At 51.1% G+C, this 18,850-nt stretch overlaps 7 protein-coding genes across 7 annotated transcripts; 2 read left to right on the forward strand and 5 right to left on the reverse strand.

Annotated features, from left to right (window-relative positions):
- Positions 1 to 30: 30 nt before the first annotated feature.
- SCP_0508270 (hypothetical protein) lies at positions 31 to 2,417 on the reverse strand (the record flags this gene model as incomplete). The annotated part of the gene is made up of 10 exons (XM_027758883.1): positions 31 to 112; positions 164 to 497; positions 565 to 636; positions 686 to 821; positions 875 to 1,227; positions 1,286 to 1,439; positions 1,533 to 1,620; positions 1,693 to 1,800; positions 1,872 to 2,053; positions 2,112 to 2,417. The coding sequence occupies 10 exons, from the start codon at positions 2,415 to 2,417 to the stop codon at positions 31 to 33; spliced, it is 1,815 nt and encodes a 604-aa protein (XP_027614684.1).
- A 665-nt stretch (positions 2,418 to 3,082) lies between these two features.
- On the reverse strand, positions 3,083 to 5,472 carry SCP_0508280 (hypothetical protein; the record flags this gene model as incomplete). The annotated part of the gene is made up of 10 exons (XM_027758884.1): positions 3,083 to 3,158; positions 3,216 to 3,552; positions 3,620 to 3,691; positions 3,741 to 3,876; positions 3,930 to 4,282; positions 4,341 to 4,494; positions 4,588 to 4,675; positions 4,748 to 4,855; positions 4,927 to 5,108; positions 5,167 to 5,472. The coding sequence occupies 10 exons, from the start codon at positions 5,470 to 5,472 to the stop codon at positions 3,083 to 3,085; spliced, it is 1,812 nt and encodes a 603-aa protein (XP_027614685.1).
- Positions 5,473 to 6,198: 726 nt separating this feature from the next.
- Positions 6,199 to 7,925, reverse strand: SCP_0508290 (hypothetical protein; the record flags this gene model as incomplete). The annotated part of the gene is made up of 2 exons (XM_027758885.1): positions 6,199 to 6,990; positions 7,050 to 7,925. The coding sequence occupies 2 exons, from the start codon at positions 7,923 to 7,925 to the stop codon at positions 6,199 to 6,201; spliced, it is 1,668 nt and encodes a 555-aa protein (XP_027614686.1).
- A 320-nt stretch (positions 7,926 to 8,245) lies between these two features.
- SCP_0508300 (inosine monophosphate dehydrogenase) lies at positions 8,246 to 9,980 on the forward strand (the record flags this gene model as incomplete). Its single annotated transcript, XM_027758886.1, has 11 exons — positions 8,246 to 8,286; positions 8,350 to 8,376; positions 8,630 to 8,679; positions 8,732 to 8,926; positions 8,982 to 9,058; positions 9,107 to 9,155; positions 9,206 to 9,249; positions 9,302 to 9,400; positions 9,456 to 9,468; positions 9,524 to 9,551; positions 9,608 to 9,980. 11 exons carry the CDS (start codon positions 8,246 to 8,248, stop codon positions 9,978 to 9,980), a joined length of 996 nt encoding a protein of 331 aa, XP_027614687.1.
- Positions 9,981 to 11,287: 1,307 nt separating this feature from the next.
- Positions 11,288 to 12,014, reverse strand: SCP_0508310 (hypothetical protein; the record flags this gene model as incomplete). The annotated part of the gene is made up of 3 exons (XM_027758887.1): positions 11,288 to 11,713; positions 11,764 to 11,811; positions 11,871 to 12,014. 3 exons carry the CDS (start codon positions 12,012 to 12,014, stop codon positions 11,288 to 11,290), a joined length of 618 nt encoding a protein of 205 aa, XP_027614688.1.
- A 574-nt stretch (positions 12,015 to 12,588) lies between these two features.
- On the forward strand, positions 12,589 to 13,519 carry SCP_0508320 (DNA-directed RNA polymerases I and III subunit RPAC2; the record flags this gene model as incomplete). The annotated part of the gene is made up of 6 exons (XM_027758888.1): positions 12,589 to 12,599; positions 12,661 to 12,703; positions 12,799 to 12,896; positions 12,962 to 12,988; positions 13,287 to 13,336; positions 13,389 to 13,519. The coding sequence occupies 6 exons, from the start codon at positions 12,589 to 12,591 to the stop codon at positions 13,517 to 13,519; spliced, it is 360 nt and encodes a 119-aa protein (XP_027614689.1).
- Positions 13,520 to 15,177: 1,658 nt separating this feature from the next.
- On the reverse strand, positions 15,178 to 18,819 carry SCP_0508330 (Uncharacterized protein; the record flags this gene model as incomplete). The annotated part of the gene is made up of 16 exons (XM_027758889.1): positions 15,178 to 15,234; positions 15,293 to 15,327; positions 15,387 to 15,573; positions 15,624 to 15,727; positions 15,786 to 16,004; positions 16,055 to 16,127; positions 16,180 to 16,298; positions 16,349 to 16,639; positions 16,694 to 16,843; positions 16,895 to 17,126; positions 17,179 to 17,281; positions 17,331 to 17,431; positions 17,482 to 17,867; positions 17,924 to 18,190; positions 18,553 to 18,702; positions 18,750 to 18,819. 16 exons carry the CDS (start codon positions 18,817 to 18,819, stop codon positions 15,178 to 15,180), a joined length of 2,544 nt encoding a protein of 847 aa, XP_027614690.1.
- Positions 18,820 to 18,850: the final 31 nt, after the last annotated feature.

Consider the following 18,850-nt stretch of genomic DNA (forward strand, 5'->3'; position numbering starts at 1 on the left):
GTCTGAGTAGTCGCAATTGGAGAGAACAAATCAACGTTCGTCTTTGCGCAGAGATACACGCCGACGCAGCCTGTCCACGACTCGCCGCATTTTTGCAAAGACTTTACTGCCACTGAATTGGGCACAGATAAGACGATGTAATTTGCAAACAGACCACACCTACCAAGACTTTCGAGGGGAGCCAATGAGTGTGCCACGGGCATCCTGAGCAGAATCGACACCAGTTGACGACGAGACAAGAACGGACGAGCGATGGGTCGGACCAGTTGCCGGAGGAGATGAGTGGTCAGTCTGCTCTGGAATACCGGACGCATCGTGCGCCAGCAGAGGATGGTCGTTGTCTGGGCCGACGCGCATCTGTGTTGGGGACGATGCGATGGGAAGAACTGTCGCGTCGACAGAATCTGTGCGGTCGTTGCCGGAGGTTGGAGGCTCGAATGGAATGGCTGGGACTCGCAGCGCTTCCTCGTCACAGGAATCCACTGCTGTGAATTTGACTGCATGGTGCCCACTAATAAGCTCAAGGCGCAGCAAGATGCTGAGTTTCATCCTTATGGTACTTACATATACGAACGCGACCATTATAGTCGCCTGTGACTATCAGCTCATTATTCGGACTGATTCTCACTGCGCCCACTGTAGACACTATATAAGAGGGTATTCCAACCAATGCACATACACTCACCTGACGTACCAGCATGGGCCCGTAAAACACACTGCACCGCGGTTGTTTTGGTGTCCCATATGTGGACCATACCCCTCTGATCACCAGACACAACCCATTTTCCATCATGCGAGATGTCGAACGACACTGCCGAATACTGCGCAACGTCTGTCATGCGAATAATGAAACAAAAGGAGAATGTATACATGCCTCGTGCCCAACAAAGACACCACTGTGAGGTACATTATCAGAATTACTGAGCACAGTGGATTGGTTGGATTCTAGTGTGTTCTCATTGATCTCACTATGTGGTGCTGCACTGGTCAGTATTGTGCTCATGTCCCACACCTTCAAATCTGTATCGATGCTCCCTGTTAACACTGCCTCGCCGTGAAGGGTAAAGACAGCATCATTCACAGTACTCCGGTGGGCTTTGAACCGTTTGATGACTGTGCGTTTCTCCAGGCTCCATATTTCGACCTTGCCGAGTCTCCCGTCTACGGCAATGAAGCGTCCATCCGGAGATATGGAAGCAAATTCCAACTCGGTAGGGAACTCCATACCTATAAGCAGATGTATGAATAGGTTGTACACAAGTGCAATATATCAAACAACACCAACAGTGGACAGCACTCCCGCTGGTCGTATCCCAGATCCGCACGGTATTATCATGTGATGCCGACATGAGCCACCGTCCATCAGTTGAAACCTCGAGAGCCCATACCAGTGCGGTATGATCGTCAAGTGCATGTTTCACGACGTCGCCATTCCAAATCTGAAGCGCACTATTCAGCAGTGATGTCATTTCAGCAGGAGGAATACATTCCAGCTCCACATAACAGAAGGAAATGATTGAATAGTGACTTACACTGATGTGACCATCTGCATACCCTGTTGCAAGGATCTGTCCATCTGGGCCAAAGCAGAAAGAACAAACTGAGCCATCTTCAAAAGTACTGTGTGACGATAGGTATCGACAAATACAGTAAGTCCACATTCACAGAAAATAAATGAAGGGAGCATCTCACCGGATTACTGAAGCTGTTGCAATGTCAACAACCCTCACACGTTCCCGGGCGCACTCAAACGCGAGGTATTTGCTGTCTGCACTAAATTGTGCATCATAGATAGCTTCCCTATAGTCATAGAAGCAAAGTCAAGGCGAATGTGAGCATGTGGGGAGCTACGGTTCAGAGTGAGATATCACCATTCGAAGGAACACAATAGTTCTAACTGTACCGCTCGTTTTGCTATCCCTTTCTGATCGCGTATGAGGTTGTAGTTCGCAGACCATTCCGCCTCCGTCTGAGTACCTTCAGGTGGATCGAGATCTCTTCGGCACAAGAGACACTTATTATTATCACGCGCCCAAAGTTCCGCACACCGTTTCTACGTCAAAGACAAGTCAATTGAAATCATGATTTACATGAGTTCGGACGACACATACGTGGAAAGCATGGCCACACGCAAACTGCCTGAGCGGTTCGGGGGCCTTCCGCGCAGACGCAGTCGCTAGTGACTTCTTCCGGGGCGGCTGGTAGTCCTCCCAGCATATGTAGCACCTAGAATTGTGATCCTCCAGAGGAAAATCTGCGAACTCCGAGTCCTCCCAATCATCGGACTCGGGAGCGGGCGTGAACCCGTCCTTGCACGCTGGAACGTAGCGAACGAGAGGGAGAATTTCCATCATCCTGCTGCGTAAAAATTTCGCGCTGGAGATGTGGTGGTCCGACGACTCAGCCCCGTCATCCATGGCACAAGATTCAGAAAGAATAGATGTGTCTATGTAAAACAACTTGAAGTCCAAGATTGAGAGATTGAGTTATGGTCAGAGCATAGTACGTACCTCCGGTGTCGACCGTCAGAGACTACGCACCGAGGTTACTCAGAACCGATTGGATGCGAGCGTAGTATAGTAGAGGACCGTTGAACGCAGCCAGGTGGTGGCAAAACTCCAGCAGGCACCGCCCATGTGACCGCTCTCATCGCCGCGAGGCGAAGACATACTAAGTAGAAGTAGACCATCATATAGGCCCCTGCCCAAGCCTCTGCCAGTGTATTGCTACTTATTAGTATGCTCGTGTACGTCATACTTTGTACCAACGTTGGCGCTCGAAGCGTGCAGTAATTTAATGCCTGGGACTTCTACATATGTAATCGAAAATATATGCATGGACACGACTATAGAGTAAGTATGTTGGCTACTCGGCAAGCATGTATTTGATCAGATGCAGATAGTCTATCCAAATGTACGTGAAAAAATACGACGACATGCCGACGGTTCGAGTAGAACAGCAACCTGCGAGGGTTTCGTTCGGCGAGACCTATAAAGCACCTAATAGATTCAGTGCCTGGGAATATGACTCGCCAATGGAGGGACGTTAGCGAAGTCTGAGTGCTCGCAATCGGAGATAACAATCAACATTCGTCTTTGCGCAGAGATACACGCCGACGCAGCCTGTCCACGACTCGCCGCATTTTTGCAAAAACTTTACTGCTATTGAATGGGGCACGGATGAGATTATATAACTTGCAAACAGACCACACCTACCAAGACTTTCGAGGGGAACCAATAACTGCATCACGGGCATCCTGAGCTGAATCGACATCAGCAGTTAACGACGAGACAAGAACGGACGAGCGATGGGTCGGGCCAGTTGCCGGAAGAGATGAGCGGTCAGTCTGCTCTGGAATACCGGACGCATCGTGCGCCAGCAGAGGACGGTCGTTATCTGGGCCGACGCGCATCTGTGTTGGGGACGATACGATGGGAAGAACCGTCGCGTCGACAGAATCTGTGCGGTCGTTGCCGGAGGTTGGAGGCTCGAATGGAATGGCTGGGACTCGCAGCGCTTCCTCGTCACAGGAATCCACTGCTGTGAATTTGACTGCATGGTGCCCACTAATAAGCTCAAGGCGCAGCAAGATGCTGAGTTTCATCCTTATGGTACTTACATATACGAACGCGACCATTATCGTCGCCTGTGACTATCAGCTCGTTATTCGGACTGATTCTCGCTGCGCCCACTGTAGACACTATATAAGAGGGTATTCCAACCAATGCACATACACTCACCTGACGTATCAGCATGGGCCCGTAAAACACACTGCACCGCGGTTGTTTTGGTGTCCCATATGTGGACCATACCCCTCTGATCACCCGACACAACCCATTTTCCATCATGCGAGATGTCGAACGACACTGCCGAATACTGCGCAACGTCTGTCATGCGAACAATGAAACAAAAGGAGAACGTATACATGCCTCGTGCCCAACAAAGACACCACTGTGAGGTACATTATCAGAAATACTGAGCACAGTGGATTGGTTGGATTCTAGTGTGTTCTCATTGATCTCACTATGTGGTGCTGCACTGGTCAGTATTGTGCTCATGTCCCACACCTTCAACTTTGTATCGATGCTCCCCGTTAACACTGCCTCGCCGTGAAGGGTAAAGACAGCATCATTCACAGTACTCCGGTGTGCTTTGAACCGTTTGATGACTGTGCGTTTCTCCAGGCTCCATATTTCGACCTTGCCGAGTCTCCCGTCTACGGCAATGAAGCGTCCATCCGGAGATATGGACGCAAATTCCAACTCAGTAGGCAACTCTATACCTATAAGCAGATGTGAGAATAGGTTGAACACAAATGCAGTATATCAAACAACACCAACAGTGGACAGCACTCCCGCTGGTCGTATCCCAGATCCGCACAGTATTATCATGTGATGCCGACATGAGCAACTGTCCATCAGTTGAAACCTCGAGAGCCCATACCAGTGCGGTATGATCGTCAAGTGCATGTTTCACGACGTCGCCATTCCAAATCTGGAGTGCACTATTCAGCAGTGATGTCATTTCAGCAGGAGGAGTGTATTCCAGCTCCACATAACAGAAGGAAATGATTGAAAAATGACTTACGCTGATGTGACCATCTGCATACCCTGTTGCAAGGATCTGTCCATCTGGGCCAAAGCAGAAAGAACAAGCTGAGCCATCTTCAAAAGTACTGTGTGACGATAGGTATGCACAAATACAGTAAGTTCATATTCACAGAAAATAAATGAGGGGAGCATCTCACCGGATCACTGAAGCTGTTGCAATGTCAACAACCCTCACACGTTCACGAGCGCACTCAAACGCGAGGTATTTGCTGTCTGCACTAAATTGTGCATAATAGATAGTTTCCCTATAGTCATAGAAGCAAAGTCAAGGCGAATGTGAGCATGTGGGGAGCTACGGTTCAGAGTGAGATATCACCATTCGAAGGAACATAACAGTTCTAATTGTACCGCTCGTTTTGCTATCCCTTTCTGATCACGTATGAGGTTGTACTTCGCAGACCATTCCGCCTCCGTCTGAGTACCTTCAGGTGGATCGAGATCTCTTCGGCACAAGAGACACTTATTATTATCACGCGCCCAAAGTTCCGCACACCGTTTCTACGTCAAAGACAAGTCAATTGAGATCATGATTTACATGAGCTCGGACGACACATACATGGAAAGCATGGCCACACGCAAACTGCCTGAGTAGTTCGGGGTCCTTCTGCACAGACGCAGACGCTAGTGACTTCTTCCGGGGCGGCTGGTAGTCCTCCCAGCATATGTAGCACCTAGAATTGTGATCCTCCAGAGGAAAATCTGCGAACTCCGAGTCCTCCCAATCATCGGACTCGGGAGCGGGCGTGAACCCGTCCTTGCACGCTGGAACGTAGCGAACGAGAGGGAGAATTTCCATCATCCTGCTGCGTAAAAATTGCGTGCTGGAGATGTGGTGGTCCGACGATTCTGCCCCGTCGTCCATGGCACAAGATTCAGAATAGATGTGTCTATGTAAAACAACTTGAAGTCCAAGATTGAGAGATTGAGTTATGGTCACCGGTATCGACTGTCAGAGACTACGCACTGAGGTTACGCAAAACCGATCGGATGCCAGCGTAGTATAGTGGGGGACCGTTGAACGCAGCCAGCTGGTGGCAAAACTCCAGCAGGCACCGCCCATGTGACCGCTCTCATCGCCGCGAGGCGAAAATATACTAGAAGTAGACCATCATCATATACTATGCCAGACCGCTCAGGCACTTTCAGGGTTTCCACCAATCAGAGAGCACTGTTGGGCTTGGATGTGGGCGCCTGGTCTCGCGTAACACATATTTCTTGCCTATATATGGTGCGCCGAGTAGGGAGGGGCGCCGACTGAGCGGTCTGGCATAGTAGACCTCTGCTCAAGCCTCTGCCAGTGGTTTGCTATGCTCGGGCGAACCCGAGAGAGGCGAAGTAGTCTCCCAAAGGCAGTGTAGCTACTCTGCTTCAACCTTCGTGTCTCAGGATATCCGTATCTGACGTCTGCTTTCCTTAAGGGGGGTGTTTCTAAGAGGTCGGCCGCGCGGAACATTGCCGAGCCGGCACGTCATGTGCACGTACAAACAGATCATAACTTATCGAACGCGTCTTGTTTACACGCGCCTCGCGATCGTTAGAGCGCGTCCCTGCTGTCCACTCTCGACCAGCGACCTCGTCTCATCATGTATTATTTATTTCTCTGACATCTAAGTCTGTTCAACGTGCGCAACTTCTCGACAGTAGACTGATCACCACCAACAAGAATTAGCCCCTTCTCTACTTCCTCTTTGGACATCTGGAGTTGGTCCACCAGAAGATCCTCCAATACCTTTGCATTCTCAGCAGTGTTCCCCTCATTGTGATTGGATGTCGCGAGTGGGTGGACTCCTGTCTGACGTCCCGTGCGCATACGATGAACCATCAGTGTTGTTTTCAGCCGCAACTGGACCATCTCGTGATGTACCGCCAATGCCGGCACCGCTTCGACTAGAAAGCTCAGTACGTGAGTAGTGATGGTAGCATTCAACCTTTCCCAGTCAACCCGCTTATACAGCGTCTCGAGGTTGAGATCCTTCCTGCGCTCCGCTTGCTGTGCATGGTGAAGGCGATTGACGTCAAAAGCTTTGGTCACGTCACAGTCATCTAGTTCCACGAATGTCGCCGCCGTGCCATTGTGGATTGTATCCTTCTGGCCTAAGTCCGGATCCCACGCTCGTGACATTTGGTTGATGTTGTCATATATCAGCAAGAATGCACGAGACTTTGCCTTCTGCTGAATGAGGCTCTTGGCAGACTGCGAGAGACTGCGCAACAGCTTGAGGACAGATGTGTACGAGACCGTGAAGCCGAAGCGAGTGAGAATAGCATATACTCCATGTTGTGAGGTGTGTGCGAAGAGCCATACACCAACGACTTTCCGAAAAGCTGAAAAGTGAAGATTTCGGGCACTCATCAGGAGGACGAGAGCGACCAGGACAATCTAGAGAGCTTAGATATTAAATGCCCAGTAACACACAGAGAGTCTTTCACAGTACATACCACGAAAGGGTCTCGGCGATTCTTACCGATCCCGTGCAGGGCATCCTTTGTGAGATACGCAGCATAGGACGTGGCAGGCTGAGCTATGCTCGCACTGGTTGGTATCACCGTTGTTGCAGGAGGGATTGTCTCAATGGCAGTAGTATTCATGATCGTCGTGGCACTTGCACTGCTAGTAGTGCTTGCGGGGGTGGTGGTAGTTGCGCGACCATCGGTGGAAGCAGCTGTGGCAGCATTCATGGGAACGACAGCAGTCGCAGTGCTTGCACCATGTGCAGCCAGTGCGACTGGTTGTGGTTGTCGTACGGGTCGTCTTCCAGGAGGCATAGCGCACGCTACGAGTAAGCGTAGGATGGTCGGGCCCCTCTTTTCAACAAGGAGTAATATATTTTTCAGGGAAAAGTTAAGGACAAAGTCCCAAGTCGCATTCGAATTTTTCAGGTGAAATCCATTGCCTTTACCAGACACTTCTTCGGCCTCCAAATTGACTACATCCTCCACTTTTTGGATAGCCCATTCTTGCAAACGACTGCGTGCCATCTTGGCCTGCTTGGAGCCCTCCACGATGTTTGCAGGAAGCATTGATGCCGTACGTGATCCGGTTAGAGCGCTGTGTTTGCTTGAGTACATCAGCTCGGCAATATCTTGAGCTTGAATGGTGGAACGATCCGAGAGAAAATGAGCCACCATCTGTAAACGAACTTGCGATATATTCTTGTCGCCGGCTGCGGGTTCCGTGAAGACAGCCTGGAGGAAGGAACCGAGGGTCCATCGACGCTGCTGGATGAGCTTTAATATGGCCTCAAGATGTGCGATCTGGGTTTTATCGAAAGAAACAGCTGGCGAGACCGTTGCTGGCTTCGATGGCCCTGCCATGGAGAGCTTCGTGCCAGAGACACTTAGCAGAGACACTTAGCCGCCTCCGCGTCCGAGAAAGCAGTAACGTGACTCTACAATACTTGAGCTTCCGCTGTAGCCAACATTACTGTACTTTCCAGCTCCGTCTAAATTGTCCGACCTCTCGACTAACCCCCCGCGTCAGAAAGCAGACTAAGGCGAAGTGGCGACTGAGGTTGCCCGACTCACCGCCTTCTTCCCCGCAACATGTGATTTCCCCGCATTCCATCGACTCTGATCCAACGACATTCCACTTAAGCTCTCGTCTTGTCTCTCACCTCTCCCCGCCGGTGATCGTCATGCTTGTCACAGCGCTCACGAAGCTTCTCGACATCCGAGTGTACGTTCTGCTCTTCAACCACTGGTGTGCATACACCAATACTCATACCAACCCTCCGCGCAGCCCTGTCGTACAGGGTGGCATGCAATGGTACAGTGGTTCATCGACGCTATCAGACACGTTCTCCAATGGCGCGCAGACCTGTCTCAGAGGCAGATGACTTTCGTATGCATGCCTCGAAAGCATCGAGTTCTGACCTGTTGCGGTATGAGCTTGTGCAAAGCCCCACCGTATCATCAGTCACTGTGGGACGCTCAAGTACCAGAGATAGTCTGCGTTGCGGAGAGACTCGTGTCTAGCGTAGTTACTGTCCATTCTGTCTGACCACCCACGGCGAGTACAGGGTCGGCGTGCCGCAGCTGGCAGCAGCTGTCTCTAACGCAGGCGGCCTCGGTAGGTACCTCGTCTGCGGCTCAGCTACCTTCTGCTCACTATACACGGTAAGGTATCTTGACTGCGCTCACGCAACCCGACCCGCAAGCACTGCGCCTCGCCATCCGTGAGACCCGCAAGCGGACGTCCAACAACTTCGGCGTGAATATCACCCTGCTGCCCACCATCAACCCCCCGGACTATGAGGGCTACGCGCGCGCTGCAGTCGCGGAGGGCGTGAGGATCTTTGAGACCGCAGGCAACAACCGTGCGTGTACACGGCGCGTAATGACACCCGTCAGCTGAAGTCGGAGCCCTTGCAGCGGGGCCATTGATCAAGTTCTTCAAGTCCCAGGGGTGCGTTGTCATCCACAAATGCACTACGATACGGCATGCGCAGGTGCGCGCCATGTACTTCGAGCGCATCCGAGTCTGAATCTGTCTAAAGTCTGCAATCCGTCTTGGAGTCGATATGTTGAGCATCGACGGCTTCGAATGTGCGTCTACGCTGTTGGCCAGTTGTACTCCGCTCATTCTTCCCGTCTAGGTGCCGGACATCCCGGAGAGCAGGACATCGGCGGTCTCGTGCTCGTGTGTTCTGCGTTCTTCATACGCGCCGTTACCTTCTCATGACCTCTCGCAGCTGGCACGGGCGGCGCAAGAGTTGAAGATTCCGTACATTGCGTCCGGAGGAATTGCCGATGGGCGTGGCTTGGCTGCCGCACTCGCATTGGGGGCCTGTGTAAGCTCTCATGTCGTTCTTCTACTTATAAGTTAGCTCATATACATCTCACCAGGGCGTGAACATGGGTAAGTGCGCATCATCTCCCGCTAATGACCGCTGACTGTACGCCTCCTTTCCCAGGAACGCGCTTCATGTGCACGGTGGAAAGGCACGTCTCCTTACATCCTCCGGGCCCACTTTGTGCTAACCACAACTGTCGGACAGCCCGATCCACCAAAACATCAAGGACGCGATCGTCGACGCGACCGAGACGGATACGGTGCACATCTTCCGCACGCTACACAACACCGCGCGCGTCTTCCGAAACCGCGTCTCGGAGGAGGTCGTCGCAATCGAGCGGCGCCCCGGCGGCGCGCGCTTCGAGGACGTGCGCGAGCTCGTCTCTGGTGCACGTGGGCGTCAGGTATTCGAGCGTGGCGACCCCGACTTCGGCATCTGGACCGCGGGCGTCGTGATCGGCCTGATCCACGACTGCCCCTCATGCGAGGAGCTGATCGCACGCATTGAGCGTGAGGCGGAAGACGTCATTGATGGGATGGCCAAGTTGCGCGTGCCAGAGGCCCAGGCGAAGCTATGACAGCACTGCGATAGTACGTCTATAATCCTGTATCAGTCTATGGGATCAGTGTGTTGTTATACATAGATGCTAAGGAACCCATCTAACGTTGTATTGGATTGGATATAAGTCCCCGAGCAAGCAAGAAACGACTGTCTAGCGTCTGGAATCTCGCACCGACATATCATCCCTTCCCATCCTTCAAGCTTCAAGGCCCTATTTTTTTCAAGATCCAACAGGGAAAAATAGAGCCTTGAAGTTGTAGTGCAGCAGTATACTTATTGAGTATTCTGGCACCCTGGAACTTCTTGGACGCAGGCAATGCGGTTCTATACCATGAATTTCTCTGTCTGTGGTACCAACCCCGAGACGAAGGTGTGCACCACTGGTCGGTATTATATTCAGCGCAAGAACGAGTTCGCAGGGACATTGACACTGTCATCGATGCGTGCATGCTAGACCGTAATACGGTGATTTCTGAACTAGAGCTGACCTGACTTAAGAGGAATGTCCTCTTGCGGCGAAGACTTGTATACCGTAGTCGAAAGGCTCTGCATTTCCAGCGTTGTGTTAGCGAGATCCCTGCCCGGAAATTCAGTCAGGACTTTTCCCGATAGCTGAGGAACCGACTCACTGCCACACAGCATGTCGCTTTGAGCTAGCTATGTGAGGGTGTTAGATTGCCGCCGCGAGGATGACCGTAGAAGAGCAATAGCGAAGGGTATTGCTATAGCCATTAAGGTTCCTCCGATGACTATTGCCGCAGTATTAATTACCAGGACAGCTGAAGAAGTACTGGTGTCTCGCTTTCACTGTTGCTAGCATGGAAATGCACCGAAGATCCTGCCAATCTCTGTTCAACTAGCATCAACGAAATTTTCAGGAGCTGGACTCACATGCCAAAGGACACCGACCCATCCCGTAAAAAAGCCGATAGATGGGAAACGTACTTTGTGTCTGGGATCCTCGGTACAGCGCTTTCGTTCAGGCGTGGAATGGATTTGCGCCCCTACAAACGCCCGACAAGTGTCTCTGGTTCAAGGCTTATCTTACATAGAGTCTTAGGCTATTAACTTAGAAGTACAGCAGCAGTCTCCGGGACGGCCTCATATGTGGTCCGCAAAGTTTGGAAGGGCTTGTGTATGATGGAAATGATACTAGATTCCAATTATTCACTGCTTTAGTACAATAATACAGCTGGCCTCCACCAAGATACCCAACACGCAGGAACAATACAATCCTTGTAATACAACAATTAGTTACAGTAACCAATTCATCTATTCTTTGTAAATGTATTCTGCAGCATTTGGTGCGTCATTGTGGAAGCATTATACGTGGGCGGCTGCAGGTGCCGCCGTGGCGGGTCGGCGACGCTCGCGCTTCACCATGCGGTACGGGTGGAAGCGCGCATCCCCAAAGCGATGTATGGAGCTCCGCAGCTGCATCAGCCCGGGCATCCCGACGAACAAGAGTGGCCGGTCAAATCCCTGGTTCCTAGAGGAGGATAACGTGGGCGCAGGTGACAAGGGGTCGGAGATAGCGGGCGGGGGAACGACCAGGATAGCGTCTACTTTGTCCCAAGTGGTGAGAACGAGATCGACGTTGGGTTCTCGGTTGGGAGCTGCCTCGACGCTCGCTGGGGAGGTCTCCCTGGAGGAGGTCGATAGCGTGGAAGAGACTGAGCTCTGGCGAGAGCGCATATAGCCATTCTGTCTCGTGACAATTGGTGTTGCTACAGCCCGTCTCTTCGAATTCTGGTAGAACGTCAGCAGGTTGAACGAACAACAGCAAATGCAGAGCCTACGGGAAGGTCATTAGATTCATTCAACTTCAGGTTACGTGAAGTCTCAGTCTAATGAAACGTAGACCGTCAGCGATTCGAACACTCAAAGCGAGAATAATCGAACGCACCGGTTGGTCATTACGTTCATGTAGCTTGCAAATGGGAGGCACTTCACTCCTCCTGAACTGGTGAATATCAAACAGCCCAAGAGAACGGAGAGACGGAAGGGTAATGCCAGAGGGAGAAGCAGAGGGAGAAGCCGAGGACGACATGCTATTCGATACAGCGGGAAGTTGCAAGGAACAGTGGAGTGAAGTGTGGTCGATGAAGTATGAGGCAGAATGAGAGATGCTAGGAGCGTCCACCAGGGTACACAAGGCCTGCCTGTTATTGGGTATGAGCGAAGAGGAGGGTATCGAGCGGAGTGCGGAGCAGAGGATGGAGCGGAAACTGAAGGGAAACTGAACGCTGAGTGGTTCCGCCGGATAACTTTATAGCTTGCAACATCTCGCTCTTCGCCATTGTGGCATACCGTCAAGACACATTACGCGCGCTTTGATCAATGGGCCTCTAGTGTGCGTCGCAAAACCATTCTGGACTTGACGAAACAATGGCTTTCAATGTCAATGGCACGCGACGCGTTGTTTGGTCGTGTTGACCAGTACCCCCGTCGGAGTTTCAAGGATATTGTTCACTCCAGTGGAGCATTTCTTCCCCCCAGGTTCCACAGTTTGCGGAACAGCGAGACCAAGACATATGCCTACATAACTTGTAAATACTCGTGTACTCTAGGGAGACGCAGCTCGGAAGGTCAACTAAAGTCTCTCAGAATCGATTTGTTGGTGCATGTGTATCGCGTCTATTGAGCCATTTTCCTTTTCTCCGATTCCCACGTTCATTTTCTCTTTGTTCGCTCAGTTCGTCGTCGATGGCAGACTCAACGCCGCCCAAAATCAGAATCGTGTGTTTCCTCATTGTGCAACATCGACCGCATTGACTCATTGGACTCATGGTTACCGTTGCTTATACACCATTTCCCGGAATGCCTGACAAAAGCTAAAAGGTGCAGAGCCAGACCTGTCTGCCGCAACGTACCAAATTCATGACGAGTCGCACACCATCGGAAATGCTCTGCGCTGGATGATAATGAAGAAGTATGCTTTCTGGTCGCCCAAATACATGTTTGGTATTCATGTTTGATTCACGCTTGGTTTGGAAGCCCGAAGGTCGAGTTCTGCGGTTACAGGTGAGCATATCTCTCAGTATTTCTGTTCTCAATTGCGTGGCCTGCACTGAGGGCTGTACTGAGGACAATTGTCTCGTTGTTGAATTACGTTGGTCCGTGCCATGCATGGGCCAAATTCAAATATGACAATGGTTGCGCGGCCATTCACACAGATTGTGCATGATGCGTATGGTCTAACGACCGCTTTTTCCAGCGTTTTCTCATTCATCCCCAATCTCTACTCGTTACTTCCTTGTTCACGTTGCCCTCCCATCTATGTATTATTCTCTCTTCAGGTACTGACTACCGCGGTTCCCAGTGTCCCACACCCTTCAGAAAACCACATCCAGATGCGCATCCAGATGTACGGTATGGTTGAAGCCCTTAACATACATCGTATACCACTAACCCCTAAGCTCAGACAATCTGTCTTCCCTCACCGCGCTCCTGACAGCGCTGTCGGATCTCGACAACCTATGCGGGACCATCGAGGGTGCGTACAATGCCAGCCTGCAGCAGGGCTCGTACGAACGATGGCACGAGGAAAGCTGAGTACAAATTGTATACGATATCCTCGCTGTGTAGATGTACGTTACTGTATCATTATTCGATCTTCAGGCATCGTTATTGCATTATTCTTCGAATTTCCAGTGCGATGTAACTTCGCGGCAACTATTCGTTCATTCGGATGACGATGGCGACTAACGTACCGTGTGCTTCAAAGAGAAGACGTGTACATTGTCTCCACTTCCTGGTCAACCGACGATTGCACCATCAATATTCTATGATTTTTTAAGGGACTCATTCTGCTCTCCACTTCGTCTCGATTGCCTGCGATTTACAACGAGGAGCACACGTGTCAACGTATGTGCACGTCTATCTCAAGGGTACTGAACCGACCATCTCCCAAGACGTTATTAAGGCACTTCCAGTCGACTCTACTCTGGTAAATGCTCCGCCGGCCTCGAGTGTCATTCTCCAGAGCGAGCAGCTGATGTGAAGTGAGACGGGTTGGAACTACGTGCTACCGCAAAGAGATGCACGACAGGAAGCATGCTAGCCGCATACGGCTCGACTCAACTTTCCTCCAGCTCGTGGACGCCATAGCTGTCTCCAGGTGCTCCAGCAATGGTCCCAGTTTCTTCACCAGATTTTGCAAGGCGTGATGCCCGTCATCTTGCATAACTCGAGTCAAAACATTCGGGACGGGTTGCGGAGGGTCAGTGAAATCAAGTACATGCCGCTTCCTATTCGACTCAAAACCGCATTCCACTGCATTCAAGCCATCCACGCTCACCCCCTGATGGTAGGGTCGGTCAGTTGGGGAGACGCACACAAGAGCCCCTTGAAGTCGCCGAATGTGTGAAATCTGCACTCCGTCAGGTTCAGTTAATCTGACTGCGAGCACGGAGAAGCTTGCATGGGGCAGTGCAATTTGCCGGATTGGAAATTTATGAACATCATGTTTGAGTTCGTACATCACATGGTTTCGCGAGCAGGTGTGGCACTAAGTGCGTAAAGGGCTGAGCCTTCTCGCAAATAGTTGACGTCTACACCGGTTGGAACCACGGTCTGAGATACGATGCTCGCACGACCAGTATAGTTTCGCGGGGGAATGTACATGCAGCTCGGTCGCGGATACTCATGGAAGAAAGAGTAGTACCGACTGGTGGCGACCGAGGAGCGGCTTGTCCGGGATCACTGGTTGTATAGCAATCGGCGGTCGTCCCACAAAGAATCGATGATGCCGTCGGTCAGCTCTGGGACAAGGGTTATTCGCAGTATGTCAATCTGCAATCGGAGTATCTCATTAGCTGTATGTCATAAGGTGGATTGAGAAAGCGCGCATGTCCTTCGAACGCTTGTTGTATCGTAGGAAGCGGATGTACGCATTCACCATTGTGGCCTACGAGTGCACCGTACTGGAACCTTGAATTTTTGGTCACAGCCGAAGAGGCACTTGTGAAGAGCAACCCTAGAGCTCACGGATTGATGTGGATCATGCTTGGGGGCTATAGTGATTGGCCAGGATACAGAGTAACATACCGAGTTGACGGTGAGAAGGCATTCCCAAGATCACTATATACTCGCGCCGATCATTGCAGCCCTTCAAGCTTCAAGATTTTACGCCTCCGAGTAAACCCAGCGTAGCATAAATCGACTCCATCTAAGACCACTCTCCAGATGGACCATGCACCCATGGAATGATACTACCACGGTGTCGACAAAAACCCGTTGCGACTAGTAATTGAGGAACCTGTTGTAAGCTAGTCCCCACCGCAATCAGTTGTAAACTCTCTGAGGCTAGTGCACTCGAACGCTTACAGCCGTCGTAATCTGTTTGTGCACAAGACATAGATCTATCACGTCAAGCGCATGAATGACGGAGTGGCGACATAGCGAAGATGGAAGGACCTACAGTCTAGATAGGACATGGCAGCATTGTTCTGGTCTTCAATTAGCATGTCGCTAAACTCCAGCTCAGCAGCATCCATATTTTGACGAGCGATTAATGTCTTGGGAATCCAGCCTCGTTGAGCTTGCCGATGTGCAAGTATATTGCGCACTTGGGTCGACAACCTAGTGGACAGACGAGGTAATTCGATCTTTGAAGACGAGGTTAGCACAAAATCCAGTCAAGCAGGTAATTGCAGACCATATGAGGGTCAATCTGCATAATGTCATCTACGTCCAGGAAATCCTTCAGCAACTGAGGAGAAGCATTCACTCCAATCCAAAAGATTACGAGCTCTTCATTATCTAGATCAAAAATGTTCTGAAGACTTCGCAATGTCTGCGTGTCAGAGTAGTGACTTACCTATAAGATAAATTCCGTGTGATTCCATGAACAGATGACTGTTACGCATTAATGACGGGAAGTCGATTTTGCCTGTCCCAGGATCTGGAAGCGCAACGAAATTGTCCAGATCATGGAGGGCAAGTAGCCTAGGATATAAATGTTGCATAGTAGCACCCGCCCCCATCGCCATAATTTTGTGGGCTTCGTAACTGCGCACGTCTGCCGCGATATTTCGAGCTAACGCAGCCGTGAGAATAACAAAGCGGTCTCAACTCCGCGTCACTCACCTTTCAACGGTTTGGACTTCATGATCGCCAGAGTGTACACAGGCAATGTTCGGAACGCTTCAGGTATAACCAACTGGCTCGAGCATGAGCATTACCACGACAACCAAAGCACCCGAAGTACCCACCTGCGTGTGGGCAGCTGATGCTGCGCAATACTTCCGGTAGCCAAGCAGGATCGCACAACATCTTTCCGTCAGCTGCTCTTGGATCTGGGATATCTGCTGCGACGGCAACCTTGATATACCTAATAGACAGAATGAGAATGCCGTCAGCAGACAGGAAAATGCACCTCACCTTCGCGCACCATGTGGCACACAACAGTATCCATATCGGCGTACCGAAAGACGTTGCCTGCCAACGACACAACTTGGAGAGCGAGGTTGCATGTCCGCACACGGCGCTCGCCCGACCTTGCAGTGTAAAGTACCGCGCACTGAATGAAGGCTAGCTCATGATCATCTAAGGCGCGCCCATGCTCAAACAGAACAGAGAATGCCTTGTCCGCATCAAGAGTTCCGAACTGAATATCAGTCACGGAGAGCTCAGGCTCGTGCAAATTGCCGAAGTACTGCGATACGCGCAGACCTACGAAAAGCAAGTGTGAGCCACGGATCGAACGAATCAAGACATGATAGGAACCACTGGAACACCGTACTCGCATCACGCAATTGTAACCTGTCGTCCGGGTAAGGAGGCGTCTTAGTTGGGAAGCAAGCACCACGACGTCGCGAGATGGGTCGAAGCGAGGGTGGAAGTAAAGCTCTCCTCCAGTGATAGAAGATACGACACCTGGATTGCAAGATCAATTGTACGGTGCTGAATGTATAACGAAACACGGACCAACAGACGCTACGTCAATGGGTCTTCCCATGCCCAAAAATACATTGACTCCGATTCCTTCTTCGGCGCATTGCTCTGCGATGTCCCGCCACGCATTATGACGCGGAAGAAACAGCTGTTTCTCCTTCTCTGTGCCAAACACACTTGAGTCGTCTGTTGGGGGCGTCAGGGCGCCGATGCCAACGGCTGGTATCACCCCCGTGAACACCACCACCTGTCCACCTCTGCCAGCCTGCGGTCCCGTTAGACCTCAACGTAGATTGGCACAGAATATCTGCACGCACGAGGATAGCCAGGCTGGCGGTCAACGCAGATCCCAACGCTGCTTCTGGTGCTGGTGACTCTTCTCGTACTGGGAGCGCAGACAATAGCTTCACAATGACGGAGCTAGAGAGGACATCGGCAATGAGTTGCTAAGCCAAGTACTGCGACATACTTGGACTCTCGTGGGTCGGCAAAAAGACCAGCCCTCAGAGGTACGAAAACGTCATCGCGTTCGGGTACAACCAGCATTGGGGCATGGCCATCTAACCGTGGCTATCTCCCATCAATGGAACATGTCACCAGATTATCTCGAAAGGGCGTACAGAAAGGTCATAGAAGTGCAATGTTTCATCGTAGGATATGATGCATATCTGGCTTTCCAGTGGGATGCAGGGTTCCACGGACCCATCTTCCCGGCCATATAGAAGGTCTAATAGAGTTGCGCATGCTGCATGAGTGAATCCCGACCGGATAGCTTCCAATGAGATATCGAATGCGAAGACGTAGTTCATGATCTCTGGCTTCCGGAGACCGGAAGCTGGTTCGGACACAACAGATTGATAGAGTGGCTCTATTCGAGGTGGTGGATGGGGAGCCCAGTACTCCTCAGAGACGGCGAAATCGACTGTACCCTTATTCAGCTCAGGCCGTTGCAGGTGATCGAGGCGCAACAGATTGGCATCCAAGTTGCAGAAATACTCTGGTGCAACTATCTCATAATATTAGCGCAACGCTTCAATGACAAAGGACAAAGGACGGATAGACCTTCCGTTTCATGCCCGCAAAGGTTGCATTTCCACTTTGCACCCCCGGATAACCATTTACACCAAGGATTTATGTACCCTCTGCAGCCGGCGCACCGTGCAGGGCCGATGTCACCTGTATCTATCAACGGCACAGGCTCCTCACGAGGATCCTGGTCCGCGAAGGGCTGAATCATGGCAACAAGAGGGATTTCGCATTCTGAGGCTAGACGGGAGGTGCTCGGAACGTGCCATGTCGACATCCGGATGTACCTAGGTGATGAGTTTCCTGGTAGACATCAGCTTATGTTATCCCTTCAATTCGGCAAGGACCACAATAAAATTGCAAACGGTTGTGCATATTGCAAGCTATTCACTCCTCCGGCAGCCATTATTCGCAGAATGTATGGGCGCTGTGCACGCTGGAGTCCCCGAAGGTGCTTGAGAAAGAGCAACAAGAAAACGAGTGCTTTGTGACAGGACCCCACATAAGACAGCTCAAACCGTCAACCTTCCACACTACTGAGGCCAACTTCTACCTGAAAGTTGTCACAACTCCAGGAGACCCCAGAGATACACTCAAGGTGATCGTGCAGAGATCTCACATTCCGGATTCTGGTTCTGCGCTCTCGCGGAGGAAATCTTACTCACCCTGATCAATAGCCACATATTCTGTGGTGGAAAGCGGTACATGGCTCCCGGGAAGAGTCATATAAGGCTGATCGTTCCACTGTTCTCTATCATTGTCAAATGCATCAATCGGTGAAGGGATAGAGTTGAAGTCAATGTTCGCCCGGAGACCTAAAGCGCGTTTGAGAGTATTCTTGACCAGTATCAACCAATCATACCCTTGAAAGCTAGACCAGCACTGTGTGGTGGTTGAGGGATCGGTGTGATGGGCGTCCGAGGAGTACTCATCTGAAAACGTGCTGAGCCGCAGCCGCCGTCA

Source organism: Sparassis crispa, assembly GCF_003851025.1.
Source record: "Sparassis crispa DNA, contig_000004F, whole genome shotgun sequence".
In the NCBI taxonomy this organism is placed as follows: domain Eukaryota; kingdom Fungi; phylum Basidiomycota; class Agaricomycetes; order Polyporales; family Sparassidaceae; genus Sparassis; species Sparassis crispa.